Genomic DNA, 27,880 nt, shown 5'->3' on the forward strand with positions numbered 1-27,880 from the left:
TCTGAGATGCCTCGGACCTGTATTTATAAAAGATCAGTAGCCGGCATAAAGATCATGTCAATGCATGCATGCATGTGGTGTGCTGCTGAAGTGTGAGTGTATTGCCGGGACCAAGGGTGCCAGGTCCGCCATACCTCAAAGAGGCCAAGGCCAGTTAGCCATTTACACAAAGAAGTGGAGTGGCGTCGCACCACAGATGAAGAGATTACCTTATGTTAAAAAAAGAAAATTCACTGAAAAAATAAAGTTTAAAGAGGAGATATACATAAGTAAGGTAGTAATATTTTAACTTATGTTCCAAAAGCTTAGAAACTCACTGGAAAAATTCAAAGGTTAAAGTGGAGGTACACTTAAATCTTCTGAAAAAAAAAAAAAACCTATCATTTTAATACCAACAAAAACACTGACATTCACCAGTTATACATTACTGACATAATTATAAAATTAATTGTTATGATTCACTGCTTATGACTGTACATATTACATCACTGAGGACATCTGAATATACAGAGCTTCAAGTTATACTTATGTCAGTTATGTATAAGTGATGAAATTCAGTATTTCTTGTTTTAAAACAGTTGTTTTTTATTATTAGAAGACCTACCTGTAACTCCACTTTCCGATTTTCTTTTTTTTCAGTGAGTAAATATGTATATGCACATTTGTATGTGAGAGAGATGGTAAAAAAGAAAGAGAGAAATGCTAAGAAAGCAAAAAAGACTTTGAGTTACAGAATGTTTTAAACTAAAATACAATCCCACTGTAAACTTGTCTCCTTTGGCAATGCTTATAGTCAATAATTAGGTTTGCCAACTCCTGCATAATTTATTATAGGCACTACCAGTAGAAGTGTCACAGTTTCTCAGATGTATTTAGGAGATTATAGTACATTCAAGTCACAGTTCTTTTCAGACAAACATTTAAGGAATAATTAAGAAAGTACTTTGAGCTCTTGGCTGCCACTGTCGCATATGATTCATACTGGTCATTTTCTTCTTTGAGATATAGCAAAGGCAAAATTGGCACTTCAATGCGTCTTAATCCAAGTTTGGTCTGAACTGGCTATTATTGAGAAATTGTGTGTCATTTGGGATTTAAAAAATCAGACATGCCATAGTCCAAAAACTTTGATGTGTTTCTAGGTGGATGATAAATGTTGGGCGCAATGTGCTTGTACTAGTGTCGTTTTCTGTGATTTTCACCTATTTTACAGGCCATTTAGAACAAACTGGCACACATCACCGTGTTGGAAATTGGGTTGGGCATAACTTGCTTAATTGTGTGTAGTGTAATAATGTGAAATTACAGAAACATTCTGAGAGATTACACTTGAATTACACAAGAAGAGTAATTCTACATTTATGCTATTTCTTAGTGCAAAAATGCCCCCTTGAGTAAAACATGAACATGAGGGTGCCTTTTATGCTAAGAAATAGAAAGTAGCACTAAATGCAACAGAACACGAATGAATGGCTGCTCTCTAAATGTGCCTTTGTGGTAGGGCATTTAGAGCTATTTTTTCAGCGCAAAATTCACCCTTGTGTCCAAAATGAAGGCAATGATGAATTTTGCCCCAAGAAACAGCACTAAATGCAGCAGAGCACAAATAACAAGCACAAGCAGCTGTTCGCGCCCACTAAATGTGCTCATGCATCATGGTTTTTCCCACCTAAAATTACTCCTAATTCTGCGAGGAGGAGTAATCACACAATTATCAGTAATTACACATCAAAGAGTGAAGCAGAATTACTCCAGTTACTCCAGCGTAATTGAAATTCTGCCCAGGCCTACTTGGAAATTTGGAGAAGGAATGTAAATGAGGTACAACTCCTAAGCAAATATGGTGTTCCCTGTCCTACCTGTCTGAATGCTGTAAGCAGGAGATACTCACCAATCCAGCACAAGCCTGAATTGGCTGGGTGTTGGTTAATGGGTAGAATGGTACCCTGATACCATCCTGTCTTATACATAATGCATCAAACACACAAATGATGATGGAGGAATGCTTGTAAATAATTTAACCCGTGGAAAATTGCTCAGGATAGAATTTTAACTCTTTTTGCACACCATGTAACTGCTTAGCCAGAAGTCTCACAATTTAAATAGGTAGCTAATGTATCTTGCGCATGATTTGAATGCGATTTGCTCAATGTGAAATAATTTGTTGTAGATTTACTCTTTGAGATGAAAATACATTTTGAACTTTTAAGTTGGGCTGTTATGTAGGTCCCGCTGGTCCTGATGAATGCAGTTCCTGAATGGGAAAAGAGTGCAGAATCATGTTGACCCCAGGTTGCAGGGGTATGAGATGTTTGAGTTTTTAATGTTTAGAAGCAAGCAGTGTTAGACTCACTTTTCAAGTAGTCTGGAAGCTTGGCACTGGCAGATGAGTCATCTTTAATGGGCAGTGTGTGGCATTTTGTTTTTCATTCAGTGAGCCACGGTGGAACCAGAAGAAAACAACCTGTATTCTGGTCCTTTCAAACTGGCCCACCCGACAGTGCCAGACTGCCAGAATGCGAGTACATCACTGAAAACATGTGAAAAATGGATGCAATACTTTGCCTCAAATACAATTAAAGATGTCCGGATTCTCTGTTCCATTCTTTCCACAATCGGTTCGTCCCACAGGGAGTTTACTGGTATAAGAAGTAATACCAGTGCTTCACTCCCCATAGACAGTGTTCCAGGAGATAGTGTAAGGGGTAGCAGCACAAAACTCCAGTGACAACACTGTAAGGAATGCAAACATGTTTTGTTTGAGTCCCTTTTGTGGGATTTGAAATGCCTTTCATAACATTCTGGAGTATTTGACATACCAGAAGGTAAACAATCAAGTGCCAACATATGATGCTACTGCAACAGTAAAGGATGGTTGCTTCTAAATCTTGTCATCTTCCCCGCTGCCACTGAATTAGTATTAAGCTACACATGTTCAAATTACTTTGGAGAGATTGGGTATGTGTTTTGTACTTCAAGTTTCTAGGACTATCTAAGCAACCCATTTAAAAATCTTACAATTAAATTACAATAATCGCTCTCTTGTTCTACAGTAGCACAAGGGGAGAGCTGCCCATGATGCTCAGATGTAAAGGTGCTACGCAAGCAAGCTTTAGCCCTTTACTTTTCAAATAGGGTGCTATTTATGTTAGGTTATTAATATTATGCAAGGTAGCCTTTAGAGGCATTTACAGATATGCGGAGATGCCCATTTTCCTTAATAATAATATTTTAATCGTTGCCAATTATGAGTAGTCAGCGGTAGCATCTGCCACCCTTAGTCAACTTGATGCTGCCCATGTCACCCCCAATCTTAGGTTTGTTGCAGGCTGTGGCTTGAGCAGGAAGTAAACAGAGCGCCCAGAACCAGGTTTTGTGAGTTGAGATTTTCTAGATAATTTGTTTAGTCTTTACGTAATTATACCTCTAGATTAATGTGTGAATTAATTTAATAATAATATTGTGTTTTCGAGACTTGTGACTAACTAAATGGCCACCATCATATGTAAGGCCTATATTTTGTTCTTCATGCTAACTTAAACTGCTGAAATTATTCTGTCTTTACAAAATAATGTGTTTCTTAACTCAAATAATGCCAGAATTAAATGTGTATTTAGTGGCCTCTGTTGGACTGAAGTAAAAGCAGATGCAAGGTCATTGTGTAATACAAAGCCGTATAAAATGTTTCTTGTGTGTTTCGCAGTCTGAATGACTTCTTTGTTTGTAGTTGTGTTCTAACTTGTATGTCTTTCCTCGATTGAAAAGAAATGGTGTGGTAACATATTTTGTAATAGTTTTCCTGTGACTTCATATTCCAGTAGAGTGGAAACAAAGGATCCACAGATAAGTCTGGAGAAAAGGAAATGCAGGATACAAATATATTAGTTTAGATTTCTGTCAATGGAGTAACAGCAAATAGAAGAGTTTAGAGTAAATAAATTGTATAATTTTGATATCTGTTAATCTTCTGATTGGTCATAACTTTCTCACCTCATACTTTATCGAATAATTTTCATTTAACAAGTTTAGTTTAATGATTATACCCCATGCGTTAGAGTGAAGATGCTCTTTGCCCATGTTCCAGGTTCCTGAGACTTACTTTATGATCTTTCACTTTGACATTTCATGTTTTCCAGATATTCTATTGACATTCTGGTACTTTATTAGTTTATGTCTGTTCAATACTGGACGTATGTTTAGGTGGTTTAGTGTATCCTATAGGCCAAATTCTAAACCATCCCCCACTACTCTTATTCCTGATTCTACCTGTTCCTGTCTTGATGTTGGTGCCTGATGTTGCTGTCCCAGTGACGAAATAGACGTTGTTGCTGATTATCGTAGTGATGTGGTAAATGTATGAGCTGTGAATTGTTATTTGTCTTTTGTTTTTCAGGTACCACCTGCAAATGTTTATTACTATTTTTGAGATTGACATAGCTAGATGTTTTCTAAATTTGTGTTACTAAAACTTTTACATGAAGTCCAACATGTTGATGCTAATTAGTGGTTAGTTAGGTGTTACTCACATGCTTATGAATAAACATTGATACTTATGTCTTATTGATTATCAGATATATTTAATTTCTCTTGCTCAGATTCTGTTGCTATGGTTTTGTGTAATAACCATTGAGATTTCTTGTCTTTTTGCATTGATTAAACTTAGGTATATGCGTTTCTCGAATCCGCCTTTATTGTTTCTCTATATGTATAATTTGTGTTTGAGAATTATTTTCATGACTTTAGCATTGTTATTATGGGGAAATAAATCATTCATTTCTTAATAAACTGGTGTGGTTATTGGAGTTGAATTGATTATCGTATCTTACATGTGATGTCTATGACGTATTTCGAATGACATTTTCTTTGAAAGCAGATTTGGTTTGGTTCATCGACCTAGTGTGTGAAATCTACTATCTTGTCTCTTGTGACTAAAATATAGCTAGGGTTTCTCCGCATTAACAGTTTACTATCCGTGCGGTTTACTATCCATGATTTCCATACCTTGGCTTCTCCTGGCTCACTAACAGCAAAAAGTGGCTGCTGAGGGGCTGTGAGTGTGGCAAGAGTTCTAACCAAAGATGTCATTGATGGTAAAAGGGTGTATGCTGCCAGTAATGCAACTCTTACTGCCGCTCCCACCACCTCTGCCATTTCAGTGAATTGGTGTCCATTGGCACATCCACCTCAACGACAACATTAGCCTGGTACAGCTGACATTAGAAATACATCATCGTTTGTCTCTGCTTAAACACTAGGGTTGGAATTTTCGTGACACAAAACTGTCAGGGTAAAACAGCCTGGGTGCTACCACCAGGATTTTAAAAAAATCACAAGAGAAAAAGGTGGCAGCTCATCAACTACAACAAAATGGCATGTGCTCCAAAACTCTCTTTGTCACTCTCACAGTTCATTTGGAATGGGATTTCAATTGTAGTGGTATCTACAAAAGCGTACTTTCCACTTACTCTGTTTGTGTCAAGATGTAGCCGTATTGATCAGTGTCTGAGGATTTGACTTCTAGCAGAAGTTCACCACCCATGCTCTGCTGAGGTTCTTCATGTGTCCTTCCATCCTCCTTCATGGTCTCCTGCACCCACTGCTGGAGATTATTAAGTTCTTTGGAGCCAGATTCAGAGCCTGTTTTCTTCTTGGCTGTCAGTTCCCTGGTGAATGTCTGACTCTTAACTTTTTCTATCCCAACATCTTGTTCCTCATCATCTTCCTCTGATGACGAGTAATATGAATCCTCTGATTTTTTGAATTCCCCATTATAGGGCATTTCAGGCAAAATCTCTTCTGTCAGAGGAGTTTCGGTTGCTGAATGTTCATTTAAGAAGTCTATCAATTTTGGATCCACACCTTTCATCTGTAACAAAAATAAATTAATTGTTGAGTTACATAAGACACTAAGGGCCTGATATATATTTCAAAGGCCAGGATACTCCCTCACAAATCTCACGGGTATCTCATCCATTGTCTTACAAGTGCCATAGAATGTAGTGCACTTGTAATACGACGAATGGGCTATCTGTCACGTTTGTGACAGAGTATCCTGTCCACCGAAATATGAATCAGGCCCTAAGTTTGTAAAAGCAGCATATATTTCTGTGCTTTCCTCAATGGACAATTAACCCAAATGTACGGCATAGAAAACATACCTAAGTATTTCAAAATCAGCACTATGGTGGACAAATGTTGTGTAGGTAAAGAAGAACAATGTATCTTTTGCAAACACCAATAAAAAAAACACTAAAATGGATGCCTGCAGGAACGACATAACAAAGTATTCTATGTTCACACATAGAAGGTCGCTATTGGTCAGGTGATTGGGTGGAGTTAAGGGGCATAGGACTAGAGTGGATAAAGGGGTACTTCTCTTTGACTTCTTCCTGAGCATCTGGTGGTCATTACAGGTTCAGGCTAGAGGCAGTGTAATTGGCTTAAAGGGTGGGCATTTTGATCGGGAGCAGTTGTGTCTTTGTGAAAGGATACAGTCCCTTGTTAACTTTTTGGAGATTCTAATATGCATGCTGAAATATGACTTTCTTGCATGGAGTGGATCATGATGACCAGATATGAACAGAAATAAGATAGGTTAGGATGTAGGTGATCAAGCTAAGGCATTTTCTGCTGATACTGGTTGGGGTCTAATTTGATGACCGTCAATGGGTGATGGGCCCCTATTGTGAGGAAAGAATTTATACTGGATCTTTGCTCCATGAAGTCACATTTTTTAAGTTCTTTATCTTTGAAGCAGTTTTACAAACTGTATTTCTTTGCATCTGATTCACTTGGTTACTGGGAACTTTAGAATCATGCTAAATTCACAAGCACAAAACATAACTAATACTCATCAGTATGCACCAGGCTTGCTTTTTCCTGCCCTGCCCTGCTTTTAGTTTACTGAGTACATTATATTTCAATGGTTTGTCTCACTAGATTTTTAACACATTACCTTTGACCTTGAATATCCTGCTCAAGTAAAGCTTTCCAGGTGTTGCGTGAGACATACTCATAGTGCAACACTGCATTGATGAAATCCAGATTAATGTGCCAATGCAATTTATTTATTTATTTTTTCAAACTTTTTTCCATAGGGAAACAATTTTCCCTCTGGAAAAAAACATTCCTATGCACTCAAATGTGGATGTGTTTCATTCCTTTTTCCACTATGTAAGGCAAGTTACTCCAGCTCTTTGTTGGAGTATATACCTCACAATTTCTAGTGTGGGATGGGGTCAATGTTTAATCTTAATGAACCCTGCATTAGTATTATACATCTCATGTGGCATGACACAGAAATATAGTAGCACAGACACTGATGACATAAAAGAGTTACATTCCCATATAATCTACCTTTAGTTCATGCACTATTATTATACAGAATAAAATGTGTTTATTTTACATAACTCTTACTCCACTTCGGCATGCTCCAGAATGGCATGTGTTGCTGTATTTTTCAGCACCCCTTGTATTAGGAGTCTCTTCAAAGGATCCACCACTCCTGAGTGGATGAAATATTATCCTGCCATTTTTTCTGAAATCTTGCCCTTTGCCCTCATTCATGTCAGGACACCTCATTCTAGATTACAATTACTCTTCCACTTGAAAATATAAGTCCCCTGCACATATTTTTTTTAATTGCACATTGAGCTCTCTGGCTCTCCTAACTCAGGCCACGATGCTGAGTTTTTCTAGATGAAGGTGCTATTTATCATACCCTCGGATATGTTATTTATCTGATGCAATAAATAGCCCCTATTATTAGTTTTTGGGGAATAATGTGGATTTTGGTGCTTAATGCACCAAAATCTGCATGATACAGTAAATACAGTGCCTGTCTTTCTGGCAGGTATGACCTGGACGAAGGGTGAGATATTTAACCACCCAATAAATAAAGGATCCTGTACATATCACCCGACTCAGAATTCCAGCCCTCGTGCAAACAGGGGTTTACGCAGGGGGTCAGAAAATTCGGAACAACTTGTAATCAGGGACATAGAGTGATTTGTTGGTATTCTGTTTAATCTTTCTCCACAAAACACAATACAGAAAAATCATTTGTCATCATTGCGTATGCTCATTTCATGCAGTTGTCCACCAGAGGTGCTCGACTATGAACTTTTAATCAGGGAATCATCAGAACCGTGAGTATGCATATATTTACTAAGTAAAATCTGCTTTTTTTTTATTCAAACAGGTCGAACAAACTCCCAGTTTTACATCAGAATATAGAGACAGTGTCAACCCTTTTCTTTGTCAGCCAAAACCAGAAGGCTTTAAAAAGTGTACAGTAGTTTGGTCTCACAAATTCAGGGAGATGTGGGGTGGTGATTTTGGATTCCAACTATGTAAGTCCAGAATGTGAGACTTTACAGGATGTGTATTATAGCGGAAAGAGGGACTTGTCCTTGTTAAAATATGCGTAATTAGTAACTTCGTAAGTTAGTTCCATTTGATGTCCACCCGGAATATCAACACCAGAATATCAGTGAGACACAATATCATGGGCAAAATATATTAAAAAAATAATCTCAGGCAAATAAGTCTAGATTTTCTTTACATAACTCCACATATATCTACTAATACAGTACAAATATTTTCAATTTAGGGAGATGTGGAGTTAAGAACAGTCAATTTATACTTCTCTATATGCAGCTACTTCTCAATATTCTGTCCCTCCAAATTCTGTCCTGGATACTCTTATATCACGATATTCTGGAGGTCAATATTCAGTAATACAATAATTCCATTTAGATGCATAAATGATATTGTATCTTGAGTATATATCTTGAATATGCTGCACCCTCCTAGGCATGGCTACCCGGTTTAAATATCAACCAGCAAGCAAATATATGAAAAGGGCCTATTATGTCGTTCATTGTGAAACATATCCAGTAATGTAAAGTGCAATCCATAAATACACACTTACTTTATCTTCACCTGCAGTATCTGCCTTTGGCCCATGTTCTGTTAAAAAAAAGAAGGAATAAAAAGGAATTAAATACTCAGTATATAACATTTAACTATTTATTCCAATTTATTGACCACTTCATCCCAATTGACAAAGACATCTATTGACAACAGAAACACAGTTTAGGAGTCCTGCAAGAATAAATTCATATCTAAGAACAATATTACTTGTGCACTTTGAGTGAGCACTTAATGCTAAATTTGATTACAAGAGTTTGTCCAAGATGAAATCACACTCAGAATATGCACATTTAAATAATACTATTTGCTGCATTCTCTTTTGTAGGCTGTATTGAAACCATACTGCAGGTTTTCTATTGCGTTTTGTAAATTTGTAAAAGCTGCAATGTAGAAGAATAATCAAACTCTGAGTGGAATAGTGGGATACGTCTGCTGTGTTGCTAATTATCTCAGCACTAATGCTCATTAACTTATTCTGACCTGATTTGTAAACAGAGGTAGGATAGAAATACAACGGCTTGCCGAGGTCATTTTAAGTTGTTTCTCTTTAGCCAGGTTCCAGAAGCAGAGCTTTTCTGCGTTAAATCCTGAATATTTTCTAAATTGTTATAGTTAATATTGGGTAGGCATTGTTTTGTCATATAGTATTTGTGAAACAAAATGTGTTGTACAAAATCCAAAGTAAAATACTGTAAATATTCTTATCATGGAACATGCAGGTACCATTTTGGTGTTAATGGAGCTATGTCCTGCACTTCCCTGGTAGACTACCTGCCATATTTACGGGTCCCCTCCAGATAAATGAGGATGTATGTGCCTTGTATGGCATTGAGGCTTTGCCCAGTGGGTGCCATGTTTAACGTGCTCACCTGCCAATTTACTTTTTTTTCAATAATAACAAACTTCCAACTCCAGCCTAGGAGTTTGTTCTTAAAAACAAGAAATGGTGGTCTGTGAGTTGAGAAACGTTATTCCAGAACACAGGACAGTGGCACTGATTATAGGGTGCAAAACAATCTTGCACCTCATTAGGAATGAATCATAGGTTTATTGCAGGCTGTGGCACGAACAGGAAGTAAACAGAGCACCCAGAGCCAGGTTTACAGTCCATGGGGTTTACTGTCCATGGTTTCCATACCTTACCTTCTCCTGGCCTATCAACAGCAAATTAGTGGCTGCTGAGGGACTGTGAGTGTGGCAAGACTTCTAACTAAAGATGTCATTGATGGTGAAAGGGTGTATCTTCTCTGTAGATCTTCCCTGTCCTACAAATGCAAGTAGGATTTCAAAACAAGAACGTTTACTGGACAATGAGACACAAAACTTTGAAGACTAGAATTTCGAAAGGGGGACAAAGAACACATAAAAACAACAAACATGATGTATGACAAACATCTTTATTAGGTGAATTACATAATAATATCAGTATTATGTGAAATAAAGAAGAGTTGAGGTCTGGAGTAAGGGTGTGCCTTATATTTAAATATTTAAACCTCTTAAATGCCTAGAAAGACTAACAGCAATTTTAGATGTGAGTTAGAGCACAGGTTTGTATATAGGGGATTCGAACAGCAAGTACATAAGAAATTGCTTCCCAAGGGTCTTCATGTTTTTTCATATGAATGTACAGGATTGTAACCATTTTTTATAGAGAGAGATGTTATGCAATCTCCTTCTTTGGCGAAACGGATTATCACAATGTCCACAGTTCTCTTCACACCCACCAGCCACTCAGTTCTAGTCTATGTTACCTCTGACAAATACAACTTGTTTTTTATACAGTGCTTCGTGACACTCTCAGTTCTTTATTTGAGGGGTGGTTGCCACCAAACCTATTTTATTGTTATTGATTTAACCAACTTTTGAGGCATGGAAGACTGAATTGGTATTGCTATGACACAGGCATGTCACCTGCAGATCACAGCAGCTATCTTGCTGTTTAATTTACTGAATTATATCTGCAGGTTAGAGCTACTACTAGCCAGGGTAGGGGATTAAAGAACTGGAGGAAACTGAGGCATGATGAAAAGGGTGAAAAGAGGATACGAAAAAGGAAACAAAATTAAATTGTGATACAATGAATAAAGGGAGCACAGAACAAGGGATAGACAGGGCCTGTGAGCGATCACTGATTACTAAACCAGATGGGAAGCATGGGAAAGCTGTTAGGTGGTGGTGAGAGTGAAAAAGAAAGACATGAGAAACAGACATGGAAGGAAGGCAGAAGGGAGGGATGGAGCAGTGAAATGTTTTAAGAGGAAGCAGGTAGGGAATGAAAATATTGCATTGTGCCTGCTTTCTGGCTCGTCACTGTTAGTCAAGCACCAAGCTCAACTAAAAGACAATGTGGCACTTTTGACCAGGTGTTGTGTGAACTATGGTAAAATGCAAAAAGTCTTCAACTATCTATTTTATGTCTGTATAGTGTCTTTCTCAGAACTACATACAACACCACTTCCGGTGATGTCACTTCTAGTGATGTGACATATTTGAAAATTCATACCTTATACCTCACTCCCTTGGGGAAATTAGGAAGTTGACTCCTCTGCATGGGAGTCAATTATTTTGTTTCCTGCTTGGAAACTGTCAGTTTTTGCCTGGTGTCTGCAAACAGGAAGAAATGCACATCAGAATGACTGCCATCAATAAGGTGGCGTTCTGATGTATATTGGTTAACTGTCCTTCGGAAGGTCAGTAGTTGATCAAAGGCTTCAGCTGGTGGAGTTGTGGGAGCTGAACCGCAATAACCTATTGAACCCCAATAACCAAGACACCCAATCCATTTTTGTTCGTTGATCTATCGGCAAGACACACCACACTCAACATTCATCAGTAATTCAAATAGCAGAGTACAAATCAAATATGTACTGGGACGACTCAAAGAATGAGTTCTAAAAAGTTAAAACGTTTTATTATAGAATTATTTTTATAAATAATACACAAGAATGCAATGAATGCCATCAAGGCTCAAATACAGAGTACAAAATCAGAAAAACAGAATAACCATTATTTAGGCAGTTAAATCTCTCTCAGTTCTAAGAGTCGAACTCATTAAGAATATAGACAGCATTTTTAGGGAAGAGAGAAAGTCTCAGGTGTATCGGACAGAGTCTTGAAAGTAAAATGAGAAGTCGTCCCATCCTAAAATCTTAAAAAACAGAAATTTGTATACATCCGTTATACATAAACATTTAGCAAAGCAAAACATGATCATGGTAAGCTTATAGTGGACAAATCAGAAACAAATCTGTAATACCTAATAACCATTAACACTAACCCATTTCTTAAGGTAAGAGAAATCTTCAATTTGCTTCCACAGCAACTGCTTTCCAGAGATATAAGGACCGATTCAAATAGGTAAACTTAGACGTTTGGTCTAAGCTTAGACCAAATGTCTAAGTTTACGACTTTGGGAATTCACAAAGGGTATTTATGAGTGGTATCTTTTTGTCTGCACTCGGGGTGGGTTGTATATTTATGTCGGCCCCGAATGTGGACGTACAGATACTACTGCTAAATGTGCAGAAGTAAAGATGCTACTCATAAATGTCCTTTGTGAATTCCCAAAGTCATAAACTTAGACGTTTGGTCTAAGTTTAGACCACATGTCTAAGTTTACCTTTGTGAATCGGATCCGTAGAGTTTAACATGAAATATTCTCAGACAACAATGTTCTTTTACAGGCTGACATTGGCACTTCCAGCAGAGGTCCTTCAAAATGATACACTGAGAACCCAGTGAAAGTTGCATTCACAATACACGCTTTCTAAGGACAGCTACCTCCTACGTCATAGCACTTTGTGCCCTGCAGAAAGTGTGAGGAGAGAAAGCTTGTAGCGGGTCACTGACTGGAAGGAGGAAATGAGCAGGAGCAGGATGACAGAACACTAGAAACTGCATCAATTTTAACAAAATGGTGCCTCGCATGAAAATGTGGCATACCTAAAATACATTATTATTCACTCTTCTAGACCATATGTTAATATCATTTTAGGTGCAACATAATTATTAATTCATCAGTTACAACTCTATTTGTCATAACAATAATTAATTTTTACAGATAATATGTCACCCAAAATTCCACATCTGAGGAAGCTCTGATAGAATCAGCTGGAACTCCTCTATCAGAAACTTGGCCCTTCCCATGACTGTAAAGGAAGCGGAGGAAGAGGAAGAGTAGTGCACAGGGCACGCATCACATTTTGCCAAGTTTTTAAATGAGGCCCGAACTTTGAATGTTACATAGAGCGTTTAAATGATTTTATTTATACTAAATCACGGTGGAGGCAAATTGCTCAGCTGTTTATTTTGTGAGGCACCTCCAACTGTTTCCCACTACAGAGCCCTTTTTTTCCTGAACAGGGCATATCTGATGTGTAAAAGTGTCCAATGATCATCAATATCACTGTGGTTTATGGTGTTTATTACGTAAGTTCTAAAGACCATAATTCTTAAACATTACCCACTTAGGACCTGATTTATGAAAAGTTAGCGCCGCCTTTGCATCATTTTTTGATGTAAAAGTGGCACAAATGTACAAAATATGGTTATTTTTCGTAAGTTTGTGTCGCTTTTGCCTCAAAAAATGACGCAAAGGCGGCGCTAACTTTTCATAAATCAGATCCTAAATGTATTGATTCTAGTTTTTTTCTAAACATGATAAAAACCCATTAGGACATTAACATTCATAATTTACAAAGGAGTACAACATTATTTTTTGAATACAAACAAAAGTAAACACCACAAATGGTCTAGAAAATAAGTCAAAGCCCCTCACTAGACTTATTAAATGCCATTTGAAAAAAAAAAGTAAGGTCTTTTCTATGAAAAATGTTTGCCTCTAGTTTTTGAGCAAAAATAAAGAACATTCTTTAGACCAATCTCTTTGTAATCAGTTACAAAATTCAGCGTGTGGAAATCGTTTATTTTAGATTGTCATTTTGAAACCAACAACTTTCACTTATAAATAATGGATTGGTTATGACGTGTGGTTATTTTGATTTAGGAATGAGACGGTGATCACTATCATTGATAAAGCCTAGGTGACCTTTGACACCAGCTAGACCAGCACAGAGTCAAATGACATAGGCAACTAAGTTATATCTGATTTGTTGCTTAAAATGGAAGCTTAAAAGGCATAAAGAATCCTATACATTCCATTGATGGTACTGCAACCAACTAACAATGGAAAACATTTACCTAGATATAGAATCTGTGGCTGCAAAACCATGCACACCATCATATTGGAACACAAAGCAACTCATCCATAGAAGATAGGTATGGGGCATCCCCTTATGGTAAAGGTATAGTTTTTACTCATAAATAACAAAAACAAAAGTTTGATTTATGTGAATTACTTATTTAATTCAAAAGAATGTAGCGTGTTTACTGATTAGGATCATAATGTGTATGGGCAACATGTAGTCAGAGTTGGATTTGGATAGAAAATATGCAGTGGTACCAAAATTAAAGTGGCTCAATTAACGAAACAGATAGCTAAACAATTGGCCCATATTTGCGAATCGGGTTAGTTTTGACACGCTGTACAGGTGATATGCAAGGTATAGTAGGCTGCATGCATTTGTACTTTCTGCAGGCAATGTTTGTGGTAATAGCAAGGAAATCAACAGTAAAGAACGGCCAGCTAGACCATAAAACAGGGCAACAAACAGCCAAAAAAACGGTTCCTACCCTGACCTGTCAGGCCAGCATTTTGGGCGTTGCCAGTTTGTCTTATAGGCCAGTCCGACCCTGCCTGTGGTAATGTGTAATAAGCTTTGCATATCATTACATGATTCGTGGGATGGCTCTATATATGCATATATGGATGCATGTGTTTGGTATTTACTTATGATACAGACTATTTATTGAAATGTGTGCTTTTAGAGACCAAAAAGTATTAATCAGTTTAGGCATTTTTTATATTGGTGATGGCCCAACAGCTGCTCCAAAACCGATGTTTTGCAAAATCACTGATGAACAAAACAAGCAGTGATAAAGCCAAAAGACAGCCAATGCTAAACATGATGGGCCGGATTCACAAAGGTAAACTTACTCTTTTCTGCAAGTTTACAATTGTTTGCTATTCATAAATGTATTTCATGAGTAGTATTTTTATGACTGCGGAGACTCTGCGTATAAAAAGATAAGTCTGTCCTAAGCAATCGTAAACTTACACTAAAGTGAACGTTTAACTTAGTGAATCAGGCTCACGGGGTTTGCTAATGCTTGTTAACAAATATGGCTATGTGCTTCTTTCTTCCCCATTCAGTGCAGCACTTTTGATTGGTGTGGTGTTCTAAAATGTAATAAATCTTCCCCAAATGTGAACATGCCAATGATATGGGGCATGCCTTTCCTGCAATTGAAACCCAGGATATTCAAGCAGTTTTCAGATGGTTCTAGTACCAGTACATGTGTTGCAGATACACAAAGCTGAATATGAAACATACAGCACACTAGTGAGGATAACAGAATGCTCCTCTTCCCTTGTTCTGCCGTCCACTCCCCTTGATGTGTAGTACATTATATTTCCTGTTGCTACTGCTTGACCCTCTGTTCTGCTGGTCCAATGTGAATAAAAAGGGACAGGCTTGACTAGGGCAGTTGTGAAAAATGGAAGAAAATTGTAATTAGTAATAAGATGCTGCAAAAATGAATTATATTACAGCATTCAAAGGTTAGGAGATCACATACTTTTAGATTTAGAGTCATGCTTTTATATATTTCTAGCCAAAAAACTGAGCCCAAATTATATTTGTATTATGCAAATTACACTGGTACACAAAGAATAATACTAGGTTTCTTTTTTTGAAGCTCCCATGATAGCCTGCCAGACTCATTTAATTTGCCTTGAAAGTTGTCTACAGTACACTACAACAAGATCTGAATTTGAATCTACAGTATTTATCTTGTCAATCTTTAAGTAAAGAGTAATAGTGTTGGTTTAAGGAACAATTGATCTTTTAATTGAAAATAAAAATAAAGCTCCCATGGAGCAGAGCTAGATCATTTCTGTCTCCTCTTATAGTTTGCCACCATGTGGCCTCTTTACAAGAAAAAAGATCTAATCATTCACCTCAAATCAGTATAGAAACGAAAGATAAAGCAAAGGCGGACAACGTGGCTGTTCCTCACTCTTTTAGTTTAAGTTTCTACCACACGTGATATTGAGGTCAGAATGCACAAAGCAGGAACTCTGAAAAACAAGATCTTTTTATTGGGTAGAAAGATTTGGTAATTACCACAAGAACTATTTAAATTAAAGCATAACTATAGTGCTTCATTGTGTAATGTCACTCCAAGTTCATTGTCGTAAAGGTCTCCTTTACACAGGTAATCTGTAAGTTCTCAGAATGCCTCAACATTTTGCTGATGTTCCACCATGTTATGTCTGCATATCAGAGCCCAGCCCCTCCTCCCAAGTAGCATCCAGTGTCAAGATGACACCCAGATTTCATAACAAACTATATCAGGAAGTCATAACTCCGGATGTGATGTGAAAATGTATATATACTTTTGGTAATCCACTTCCACCTGACACAAATGACAAAAAAGGGAGCAATGCAGCTGAAGACCCACTGCAAACCGGGGGATGATTGTGTGGATTGGTCTCCTTGAACCACTCTGTGCTCGCAATGGAGGGCCTTGCAACAAAACATACAAAATTAGCCCGTTTGCCCAGTGCTGTAATGCAAAATAGTGCCCTCTTCCTCCTATGTTTTCCATATTTCACAGATGGCCATTGGCCCTGGACTAAATAGGACACCTTAAGGGGTTAGTGGGCTCCCATGCAATGCACGGGCTGCAGCAGCCTGTGTTCCGCACCTGGCAGCAGGTTTGGGCATTTTTTCCCTTCATTGTCGCTGGAAGCAGGTTAAAAAAGACTGCATTTTGCATCTAAGCAATTTGGCTAATGTTTTCAAACAGGCCTAGTAATGAAGACTGCCTACAGTTTATATAAGTATTCTACTCTGTGAATAATAATGTGGCTATTTTAACCAGAGAATTTTCATATACTATTCATTGGAATTCATCTGACTCATGGATTGAACTTCCTTGTAAGAGTGGTTAAGTTGACTAAGGCCCAGATTACTAGTGGCTGGTAAATTTTAACCTGTGCGTAAACCCCTTGTTAGAAATGGGGTATTTGGTTGGCAGTCAGATTACCTCCTCTCTCTAGTCAGGGCAAGTCACACACAATCCAAATTATCCTGTTCCTACCCTCTGGTAGCTTGGCACTGAGCAGTCACGCTTAACTTAGAAGGCAATGTGTAAGGTATTTGTGCTATAAATCATGGAATAACACAGTATGAAAAATATAGAATACTCGATCAAGATTTGAAAAATACAAGTTGAAATTTCACTTTTGCAATGATAAATAGAGTCTTTAGTTCCTAAAAAGCAATGTGTCTCTTGCAGGCACAAAGTACCTGGTTTGCGTCTAAATTATCCGCACTGGACCTCAGAGGAGGTGATGCGTGGAAAACGGGGAGGTGTGCGTCGGTTTAACCGGCTTTTCCATCCATCAAGGGCTTTGCATCGATTTCCAGTGCGCAGACTTGGATCCTCTTCGGGTTGCGGGGTATTTGGATGCTTGGGGACGATGCAGAGAAACCCTGGGCGTGCAGGGCGAAGTCACAGGAGCTGCGTTGATCAGGTGGGGATGGTGAAATTTCTGTCACACAGAAGGGGCTGCACCGATAACTCTTGCAGGAAGTCAGGCTGCATCGTTCCGGCTCGGCTATGCGTCGATCCAGTAGGCCGTGCGTCGAAGTTCCGGGCGCAATGCTGGCACTGTGTGAATCTCCACTCGGGAGCCGGGCTGTGTCATTCCGGTTCGGAGTTGCTGTGATTTTCTCACCACAGGGCAGGCTGTGTGTGATTCCGGCAGGCTGTGTGTCGATTTTCACCACACAAGGAGTTCTTTGCAGAGACAAAGGGGGTCATTATGATCCTGGCGGAAGGCGGAGCAGCTGGCGGTCTTTTTTTTTGTATTATGACCATGGCGGTTACCGCCATGGTCATCCGCTGCTTCTCCGTTCCACCCGGCGGCCGTCACTATACCGCCAGCGGTATTTGGACCCGGCTTACCGCCGTGGATTTCCTGCGGTTGGAACCGCCATGAAATCCATGGCGGTAAGCACTATCAGTGCCAGGGAATTCCTTCCCTGGCACTGATAGGGGTCTCCCCCACCCTCACCCCAACTCCCTCCCCTACCTCCCCCACCACCCCTGCAACCCCCCAAAGGTGGCAGGGCCCCCCTCCCCACCCCAACATCACAGAACTCACACACACACGACACGCACGCAGGCACCACCAACACACATACACGCTCACACACCGACATACATGCCAACATCCACACACACAGTCAGACATGCACACCCACATTCAAACATACATGCACACATCCATACAGACATACCTACAGACATACACGCACTCATTCCCAAACTCACAACACCCCCGCAAGCATACACGCACTCACACACCCCCACTACATACACACACGCACACCCCCATGCACGCCCACAACACACAACACCCCCCCTCCCCTAACAGACGATCGACTTACCTGGTCCGTCGATCCTCCTGGAGGGGACGGGAGCCATTGGGGGCAGCTCTGCCGACACCACACCGTCAACAGAACACCGCCACTGTGAATCACAGGACGTGATTCACTGGGCGGTGTTCTGTTGGCGTGGCGGTGGAGGTGGAGCTACCTCCACTTCCCTGCCTCCCGCCAGTATGGCTGTTGGCGGCTCTCCATCTGTAAAAGGACGGAGAGCTGCCAACGGTCATAATAGGCCGAGCAGCAAACCGCCACCACTGGCGGTCTTCCACACGGCGGTCCCTCGGCGGTCTTGGAAAAAGACCGCCGAGGTCAAAATGACCCCCAAAGTCTTTTTGGCCCTGAGACTTCAGTAAACAGGAGGCAAGCTCAATCCAAGCCCTTAGAGAGCACTTCTCAGCAGAGCCAGAGGGCAGCAGGGGAACAGCAAGGCAGTAGTCTTTAACAACAAAGCAGTCAGGTGAGACCTTCGGGCAGCCAGGCAGCTTCTCCTATAAGGTTGGAGGTCCTGGTTCAGAGTTCCTTTCCCAGTAGGTATCTTGTCAATACGTGTCTGCAGAAGTGTCTGAGTTAGTTTGGGTTTAAATACCCAAATACCCAAGTATGCCTTTGAAGTGGGGGAGACTTCAAAGAGTGGCTTTGAAGTGCCCCAGGCCCCCTTTCATGTCCACCCTGTCTGCCAGGGTTCCAGTAGAAGGTTTGGCAGTCCACTGTGTGAGGGCAGGCCATTGTCTTTCCAAATGTAAGGGTCAGGCCCTCCACCCTCCCAGCCAAGGAAGACCCATTCAGTATGCAGGTACGTGCAGGTGTGACTGAGCATCCTGTGTTTGGGTTTGTCTGAGTGAAATGCGCAAGGGAGCTGTCAACTACCCTAGCCAGATGTTGATTGTAAGGCACAGAAGGACTTCAGTGTAGAGAAATGCTCACTTTCTAAAAGTGGCATTTCTATAATAGAAATATTAAATCCAACTCAACTTAAATAAGCAGGATTTTCTATTACCATTATGGCCATACTAAATATAACCTGGTTACTCCTTTCATATCAGAATCTACCACTCACACATTATATGAGGATAGCCCTTATGCTATCCTATGAAAGGAGCAGGCCTCACAGCAGTGTAAAACGAATTTAGGAGTTTTACGCTACCAGGACATTTACAACACACATGTTCATGTCCTGCCTTTTACCTACATAGCACCCTGCCCTATGGGCTACCTAGGGCCTACCAAAGGGGTGACTTTTATGCAGAAAAAGGGGAGTTTAAGGTTTGGCAATTACTTTTAAATGCCAAGTCGAAGTGGCAGTGAAACTGCGCACACATGCCTTGCAGTGGAAGGCCTGAGGCATGGTTAAGAGCTACTTGTGTGATGGCACAACCAGTGCTGCAGGCCCACTAGTAGTATTTAATCTACAGGCCCTGGGCACATGTAGTGCACTTTGCTAGGAACTTACAAGTAAATTAAATATGCCAACTGGGTATGAGCCAATGTCACCATGTTTTAGGGAGAGAGCATATGCACTTTAGCACTGATTAACAGTGGTAAAGTGTACAGAATCCTAAAGCCAGAAGAAATGAGGGCAGAAAAAGAGAAGGAGGAAGGCAAAGAGTTTGGGGTTGACCCTGCAGAAAGACCATTTCCAATACCCCTGTGTACACAGTGTCTGAATTACGAGTTTGACTGTATTCAACACATCCCATAATTATGGGATGTGTTAAACAGCTCAGCTGCCCTTAAATTTCATCAGGTTTAACCTGCCAACATTTAACAGTGTAAATTGTACATACATCTGAATCTTAGATCATTTTTTGAAAAGGGTAAGAAAGCGATCACTCAGTTCCCAATTTCAAGGAACTTTAAAATTTGATAAGATCTATAAGCATCTGTGGGATAAGCCATAGGCTGCTCATGTAAGGATTAACATTAATTGCAACATTTTAATTGAGGATAACGGTGTATGTGAGGCAGTTCATATTTTTTCACAGCTCTCCCCACTTTATGCTCAGGAAATTTGGTGTTTTTGACCTGCATTACCTGTACCCTAATTAAAAACACAAAAGTTTAACATTGTCATATCATCAATTTAAATGAACTGTACATGTGCAATGTACTCTTACACTTATACATAGGGGACAAGGGATGATGGAATGAAAGAAAACATATTCCACTATCTCCTAAAATGTAACTTTTTTTCAGCAGTATATATTACTGCAGCCATCTTACAGAAATGTTTACTGTGTGAAACCTTGTTTAAAGTTTCCATTCAATACCTAATTGAAAAGTCAGAAACAAGCTCTTAGCGTGTAGCTGGTCCTGAATGAAAAGACCTGTGGATAGGCCAGATTTTTATTACCTACAGAATTTCAAATATTTTTGGTATATGGGTTGCCTAAGCTCAGTTGCATTATTTGAATGATAATCAATATTCCTGACTAGCCACCTGGCATTCACAATTAATCTTCCCATGGGTGGACATCCAGCAGCTGCACTTCACAGAAAGTCCACATAATAAGTTCACATAATGATGGAAAATTAGCTTGCTGATTTCAAGATCATATATGTCACTTTCTTTTACTGCCTCCTAAATTACCACATCCAGAGCAATAAAATAAATACAATATCTCCTTTCTTCTCCTTTCAAACTTGTCCAGGTCTTCTGCAGTCCATATGACCTGCAGAAGGTCATATGGAAAAAGAATGCTGTTACTGCAGCACACATATCCTAGGAACCAGTGGACACTTGACATTTCACTCATAACATAAACTGGAGTTGTAAGGAGGTCTCCTGGAACTTGATGACATTGACTAGTATCTAAGGAACCAATGTTCATGATTTAGACATCTCCGGAGACATTGATCAAAAGTTATTTCACAATTTCTAGTCCAGAGGGCAAGGTCCCAACTTTTCTCGAATAAAGATCCGCACTTTGTAGTTTCATTTGTGTTATTTCTGGCTAAAAACTATTTCACTTAATGTTCAAGGCTAATATGGTACTACTCAACTGAATTATCAAACCCTTCTCATCTACATCTTCCAGTCTTGCCCTGCTGAAGCCATTTAGGGCCTGATAATGACCTTGGCGGAAGGGATTACTCTATCCCAAATGTGACGGATATCCCGCCCGCTGTATTACAAGTCCATTATATCCAATGGAACTTGTAACATGGCGGAAGGGATATCCGTCATATTTGGGACAGGGTAATCCCCTCCATCAAGGTTGTAATCAGGCCCTCAATCTCTTGAGGTCAGAATGTAAAATGTATGAGTGGGATAAAAAAGGAAGGGGCATATTTAAAATCCCCTAGCAGCGTTCCAACACCCCATTAGGGCCATTTTTTGTGGCTTTAGAAGGCCAGAAACGATGCACATGCATTGTGCTACTTTGTAATTCTTAGCGCTACATTATGCTTACGCCAGGCATAATGTATGCAATGCAGGCATTCCTCCATAAGGGGTGCCAAAAATATGGCTAAGAGATTTCCTTGTGCCATATTTTTCGGCACTTTTAACGACTGCTCAGAGCAGGCGTTAAAAGGAGGCTTCCATTGCTTTCAATGGGACCGCTGGGTTCTTTGCAGGATTAGCGTCAGAAATATTTATGCTAATCCTGCAAAGCGCCGAATTAGCGTACAAAATTTAGATGCTAGTCCTTTAATTACCGTCATGGAGCACCATATTTTAAATACAGCGCACACATGGTGGTATTATGGGGGCAGCACCACTTTTCTTAAATATGCCCCTAAGGCTTTTACCAAACCATGAGCCATCATCATTTTCTGAAGTGTTTGCCAGTCAGCCTGCCAATCCAGACAGAATTATATTTGATAATTATTTCTTGATGTTGTTGATGTTTTTGGTTTTTTAATAGAGTGTAACTATCAAATCCAACTTTTTTCATTGTTGTGTTATACTTATAAAAGGTGTATCTTTTTCAATCTTGATAGAGAATGCTAGGTTACTTTTATCTGAAATGTATTATTGTTTTGTTGTCAATGCAACACATGCATTTGTCTGAAGAATGAGTTGAAGTAGCTAAATTATTCATGGTGAGCTAGTAAAAAGAAGGCATTTGTCAATGCATGAACAGCTCACAGCAATTCACCACCTAGATGGTTCTTTCATATACCTAAAACAATATTGCTAGTACACGGGCTAAAAACTCTGATCATTTCAATAGGCACGGCAAGATATTTACAAATCTTTTAAGAGTCAGAAACATTGGCTATGCAAATGGAGTATTGGCCACTTTTGAAAGGTAATTTACTGGATAATTGGAATAACTATACCTTAGCCCTTTCAACATATATTTTGAATGTTGGTGCATGTTTACACATCATTAGATCATTCAGTGCTAAAGGAAGAATGTACTGATTACATGTGCAGCATAAAGTTCCGATGTATTTTCCCCTTTGACTTATGTATACCATGCATGTTTTCTTTTTGCCAGAATTTATGGGGATGCTAATCCATAGGGAACCCGCAAACATCAGATCTGTTTCTCCAAAAGGACTCCATTTGTGTGTTGTGAGACCATGGAGACCCTCCATTGGTCTCCACACACTATAGCCTCAAGGAGGCAGCACCCCTCAGTCTCCTTTGTATAGACCCTAGCTAACAACAGCATCATGGAGTTTTGGAGATGAGTAGAACACCTAAGGGTGATGTCTTTGAGGCAAATTAAGTTGAGTGGCTTATGGAAATGGGGACCCCTTTATATTTATTTTACTAAGGAATCGGAATGTTTGTGAACATCATCTGAATTGGTGTTTCATTCATAATTGCAATCATTACAAACTGTGCACACAGATGACAGGTTGTCTTTACTAGTGGTGCTCCTGGTGTTACTGTTGCCATATGCTGTTGTGAGCTGATTACATTTGCAAGATGAGTGGTAGCCTGTTCATACAGAAAAGAACAAGCACAACACCTTTACCACATCACCTTTCTCTCTTGCTTCCTTGATCTCCAGAACTAACTGCGGGAGTGCAGAAGCCTTCCAACCACAGCAGTCTTAACAAGTGTACAAAGTAAGCTCACCAACCTGAAAAATGGCAAGTATTTGTTTGGAATTGCAGTGGCAATGGTCAGACTCTGGTTTGGATGAAACACACTGAAAGAACCACAGAACATTGTACTGTGTGCAAGTGGACAGAGCAGCCAAAAGAGAATAAAATAACATCCACATCAATTAAGCAACCAAAAGTGATGACAGATGTATGTGGGAACTTCACAGAACCAACTATCAGGATCTTTTAAAAAGCCCTGCTCCAGCAACTCAGCAGCACTGTGAGGACATTTATCATTTGTTGTGATTTTTCTGCTGCACTTAACACAAATAATAATCCAACTTTACCTTCCTCCATCAACTCACTAGCATCACTAGCTTTGCCATCAAATGGTTCTCCTCCTATCTCTCTGCTTGATCCTTTTCATTTACCTGGGGTTCAAATGTATCATTTCCAACTGCTCTACATGTCTTCACCTGCCAAGGCTCAGTTCTGAATCCTCTTGTGTTTATTCTTTCCACAATCCACTTTAGTGACAACAGATTTTCCTTTGGTGTTCTAAACCATCTGTATGCTGATGATGCCCAAGTATTTATCTTTTTGTTGACCTTCTCATCCATCCTACATTTGTGATTGTATTACAGCTATTCATCACTGAATAACACTATATGTATTCATGCTAATTTCTTCTAAGATAAAAGTCTTATATTTCCTTCTATTACCTCTTTCTCTTTACCTCTTCACATCCACTTCCCTCCTCACATATTGTCATTCGCCACTCTGCCTGAATTCTCAGCATTCTCTTCAATCCTGCAATGCAATTGGAATCCTTCATCACTATCACTGCCACCAAAGCTTGTAACCAAGTAATGAAGAAAGTTAAAATCTGATCCTCCATCCCATTCGGCACAGTCAAAACGTTGAATATTTATTTAGTTTTTAGCAACCTGGAATTTTCTAACAGTCTGGAGGCCTCCCTAACTAGCCCACTAGCTGAAGTCATAAGCCTTGCCACTCCAACACTACACAGTCTCAACAAGCTCATTCTCACTTTTACCTATTCACACAATGCCAGCTGGTTCTCAGCAAAGAACAGTGCCCTCTGTAATTAAACTTTTCCTTGAAGGTACTTATGGATTAGCAACTGACTATCTTTCTTCCATGCTAACCTAGAACCATACTCATTCCCTATGATGTGCCAACCAGAATCTTCTGGCCTCATCCAAACCATACAATGCTCCATCAACAACCCATCTCCATCCTTTCACGTAGTTGGACTGCTTGGCTGAACTCTTCCCACCTCTCTGCCCTCCATTCAGGAATGTATCTATGTCAATAGAAGACAAAAGATGACTGACTGCTCATTGTCCTCACATTCTGTACATATATAAAAGTTCAGTTATTATGCATTGATTTATTGTTGAACATTTACTAAAACAAAAACAAAGATTAAAGCTAAGTTATAGTGATCTTTGCTTATAACAGATCATTAAATTAACTTAAAAAATCATAAATTTAAGTGCACTTATGGTTCCGAATTAAAAGTGAAAAATGACTGAAATTCATAAGTTATGGTTACAACTGCAATCCATAGCACACACAACAGTCAAGCAAAACATAATCCTCACACCCAGTGCAATGCTCATGATCTCATCCTTAATGAAACAGATGCAATTATAAACATCGTAAAATATCTTAGAGATTAAATTACATATCGCATTAACATCACCCTTACTCTTATCGCTTTGACAGAGACAACTTTGATTGTAGTGTTGTCTACGGCTTTGAATATATGTTCTTTTGTTGCATTTTGCTTTTAGGTGTTGTTACTTGCTGGCATAAATATTGTGAGGTCATACACATTGCGTTTGGAGTGCGATTTATGGTCTGCATGGCTGTTTTGCGATTCAGTGAAGGTTCAAAATTCACAAATTCAGCAATATCTGTAAATCTCACAATTATAGAGATGTCCAGCAAATCAGAACACATCATATTTGTGAATCTACAGTCAGATTCACAGATCCACAATACACGGCAGGAGAAAAGGACCACTCATCCAATGGTGTGCCTTTCATTTTTTTGTAGAATTCATGATTCCTCCATGGATTTCTGACTCTGTGGAGGGTCCATGAATTAACAATTTTTAAATGTGAATTTCTTGAAAACTACTGAATGGATTTAAAGCACACAGCCACATTTCCTCCCACCTCAAGGGCCTACACAGGCTTTCATTCAACAAGCGCATCACATACAAACTTCTGATTCACACCTACATGGCACTACACAACATAGGACGAGCATACCTCAACCACCACCTCAACTTCTACGCACCCATCAGACAACTCCGTTCTTCCCAGCTCGCCCTCGTAGCCATTCCCAAGATCTTAAAAAGCCCAGCAGGAGGAGATCCTTCTCCTACCTCGCAGACCAGACATGGAACACTCAACCGCTCAAACTCAGACAGACTGCATCACTGAAGCAGTTGAGGAAGGACCTCAAGACCAGGCTTTTCGATTGAGCAGCATGCCCGCTAACAGCACGTCAAGACCCCACGGGTGATTAGCCATGCTATAGAAATATTGATTGATTGATTGAATGAAAACAAACCAAGCAACTGCACTTTCTTAAGTATTGAGAAGCAAAGATTAGAAAGGGTGTTAAAACAGGAAACATCACTTTTGGGACCCTCCCCCCTAATTATAGGCATCTGTTTAATGGATCAGCACAAAACTTACCAAAAAGAATCTAAAGTGGATGCACTTTTTATTGGAACGGCACCTACAGATTTGTTTCACTAATGTTACTAAAAGAACTGTCAATTGAAACCTTGACCTAACCATATTCACAGATGCACTACTGCTGCCTCTGTAATATCAGTACTTTTATATTCTTGTACTCATCTTTATTTCTGAGCTGATCATACTCACAGATTGTGTACAACTCCCATTACGTTTGCTAAATAGTGGTTTCCATTAACCATAGCCATTTCGAGACGCTACATACCAATACTAATTTATTTTAAAATATTTCGGTTTGAAAACTGTTTTCATTATGGCGAGAAATACAAAATAACAACTAAATAAATAAAGTTTCACTAGAATCTCTGATGGCAAATCTTTGTTGTGCGTGTCTCAAGTGTTATTTTTCTGTCCTTTGCTAACTCACTTCTAGATGCACCCTAATGAACAACTGATTAAGCTGCCCTGGGGCAAGTCCAAATGCAAGCCAATGACACCCAGATTCATCTCTGCTAAGAAAAGGAATCGGGTAACAGGTAAAAATCACAAATTGTTTGGATGACCTAATTATTTTATAATGAAACATTTCCTCTGCTGCAGTGAGAATACAAAAAACGATTATGGTAGTGTGCAGTAGTGAGATGGATTACTTGAACTCAGTGCTAGCTGCAACACAAATGGTAAAGAATTGAGGTGCAAACCTAATACAAATCTAACATTTTCCCTGAATAAAAACTGAGTTCAAAAGAATCAGCTTTTTATTGTCCATGTCACCATTCATCCAATGGCAATACCGATGAATGCCCTGCCATCCTTGGATTGTTACAGCCTAGCCTACTCTGTTCCCCCAATGAAGAATAGTCACAAGCATCTAGTAGGTCACCCTTTCACCTCTTGAAGACAATAATGCAGCAACCTCAAAATATAACCTATCTTTGTATAACCTCATAGTACTACAAAATCACCTTAAGTAAATTAAAACAGTTTTCCATTAAATATTCCTGGGGTACCTTCAATTTTCTCTGATGCAGTGTAGTCTTCTTCATTTTCTTGCAATGCTGGAGACAACACTCTTTTCATATCCTGCTCAGATCTTCCTGCTTGTACATTTCCAGTTCCACCTTCCTTTGCATCAACCACTTGAAGTGTATCAGCGATAACATCAGCCAACTCATCCAGTTCTTTTGGGCTGAGGTGGTCAATGTTCACCTTGCGCTTTCCCAACTCCTTCACCACATTTTCAATAAATGTTTCTAAATGTGAAAGACAATATATGAAAATAATTAGAATCATTTGTTTGGTTTATATATTTTGTTTTTCCATTTGTTTTAAATGGAAAGAGCATATTTTAAATGTAACATACCTCCAAATATTAATGTTGCCATTATTTAGACCATGGCAGGAGAAAAGGGAAACCTCATCTACCCTATATATATATAAACACTTCTCCCTTTTTCAGGCTGATGTAGATGAAACTACTGCCAGTCTAATCTGCACCTGGTCCTCATGTTGCAGGTTCTGTGAGTGGTGGTAGAAGTCACCTTCTGATTTTCCAGTGGGCTGAGGTCGATCGATAGGGCCTCTTGCTCAGTGGAAATGAGCCAGGGGCCCTAGCATCGCTGATGA

The 27,880-nt window shown here is 39.4% G+C and overlaps 1 protein-coding gene across 3 annotated transcripts in view; it reads right to left on the reverse strand.

Annotated features, from left to right (window-relative positions):
- Positions 1-27,880, reverse strand: part of PTPRN2 (protein tyrosine phosphatase receptor type N2) — a 2,126,515-nt gene that overhangs the window by 1,191,431 nt on the left and 907,204 nt on the right. For all 3 annotated transcript variants that reach the window (XM_069211159.1, XM_069211160.1, XM_069211161.1), the window contains exons 7-9: positions 27,265-27,507; positions 8,933-8,970; positions 5,466-5,866 (exon numbers count right to left, since the gene is read on the reverse strand). In XM_069211159.1, the coding sequence (XP_069067260.1) occupies positions 5,466-5,866; positions 8,933-8,970; positions 27,265-27,507 (682 nt within the window). The remainder of the gene's footprint in view (positions 1-5,465; positions 5,867-8,932; positions 8,971-27,264; positions 27,508-27,880) is intronic.

This window comes from Pleurodeles waltl, chromosome 10 (genome assembly GCF_031143425.1).
Source record: "Pleurodeles waltl isolate 20211129_DDA chromosome 10, aPleWal1.hap1.20221129, whole genome shotgun sequence".
Taxonomy (NCBI): domain Eukaryota; kingdom Metazoa; phylum Chordata; class Amphibia; order Caudata; family Salamandridae; genus Pleurodeles; species Pleurodeles waltl.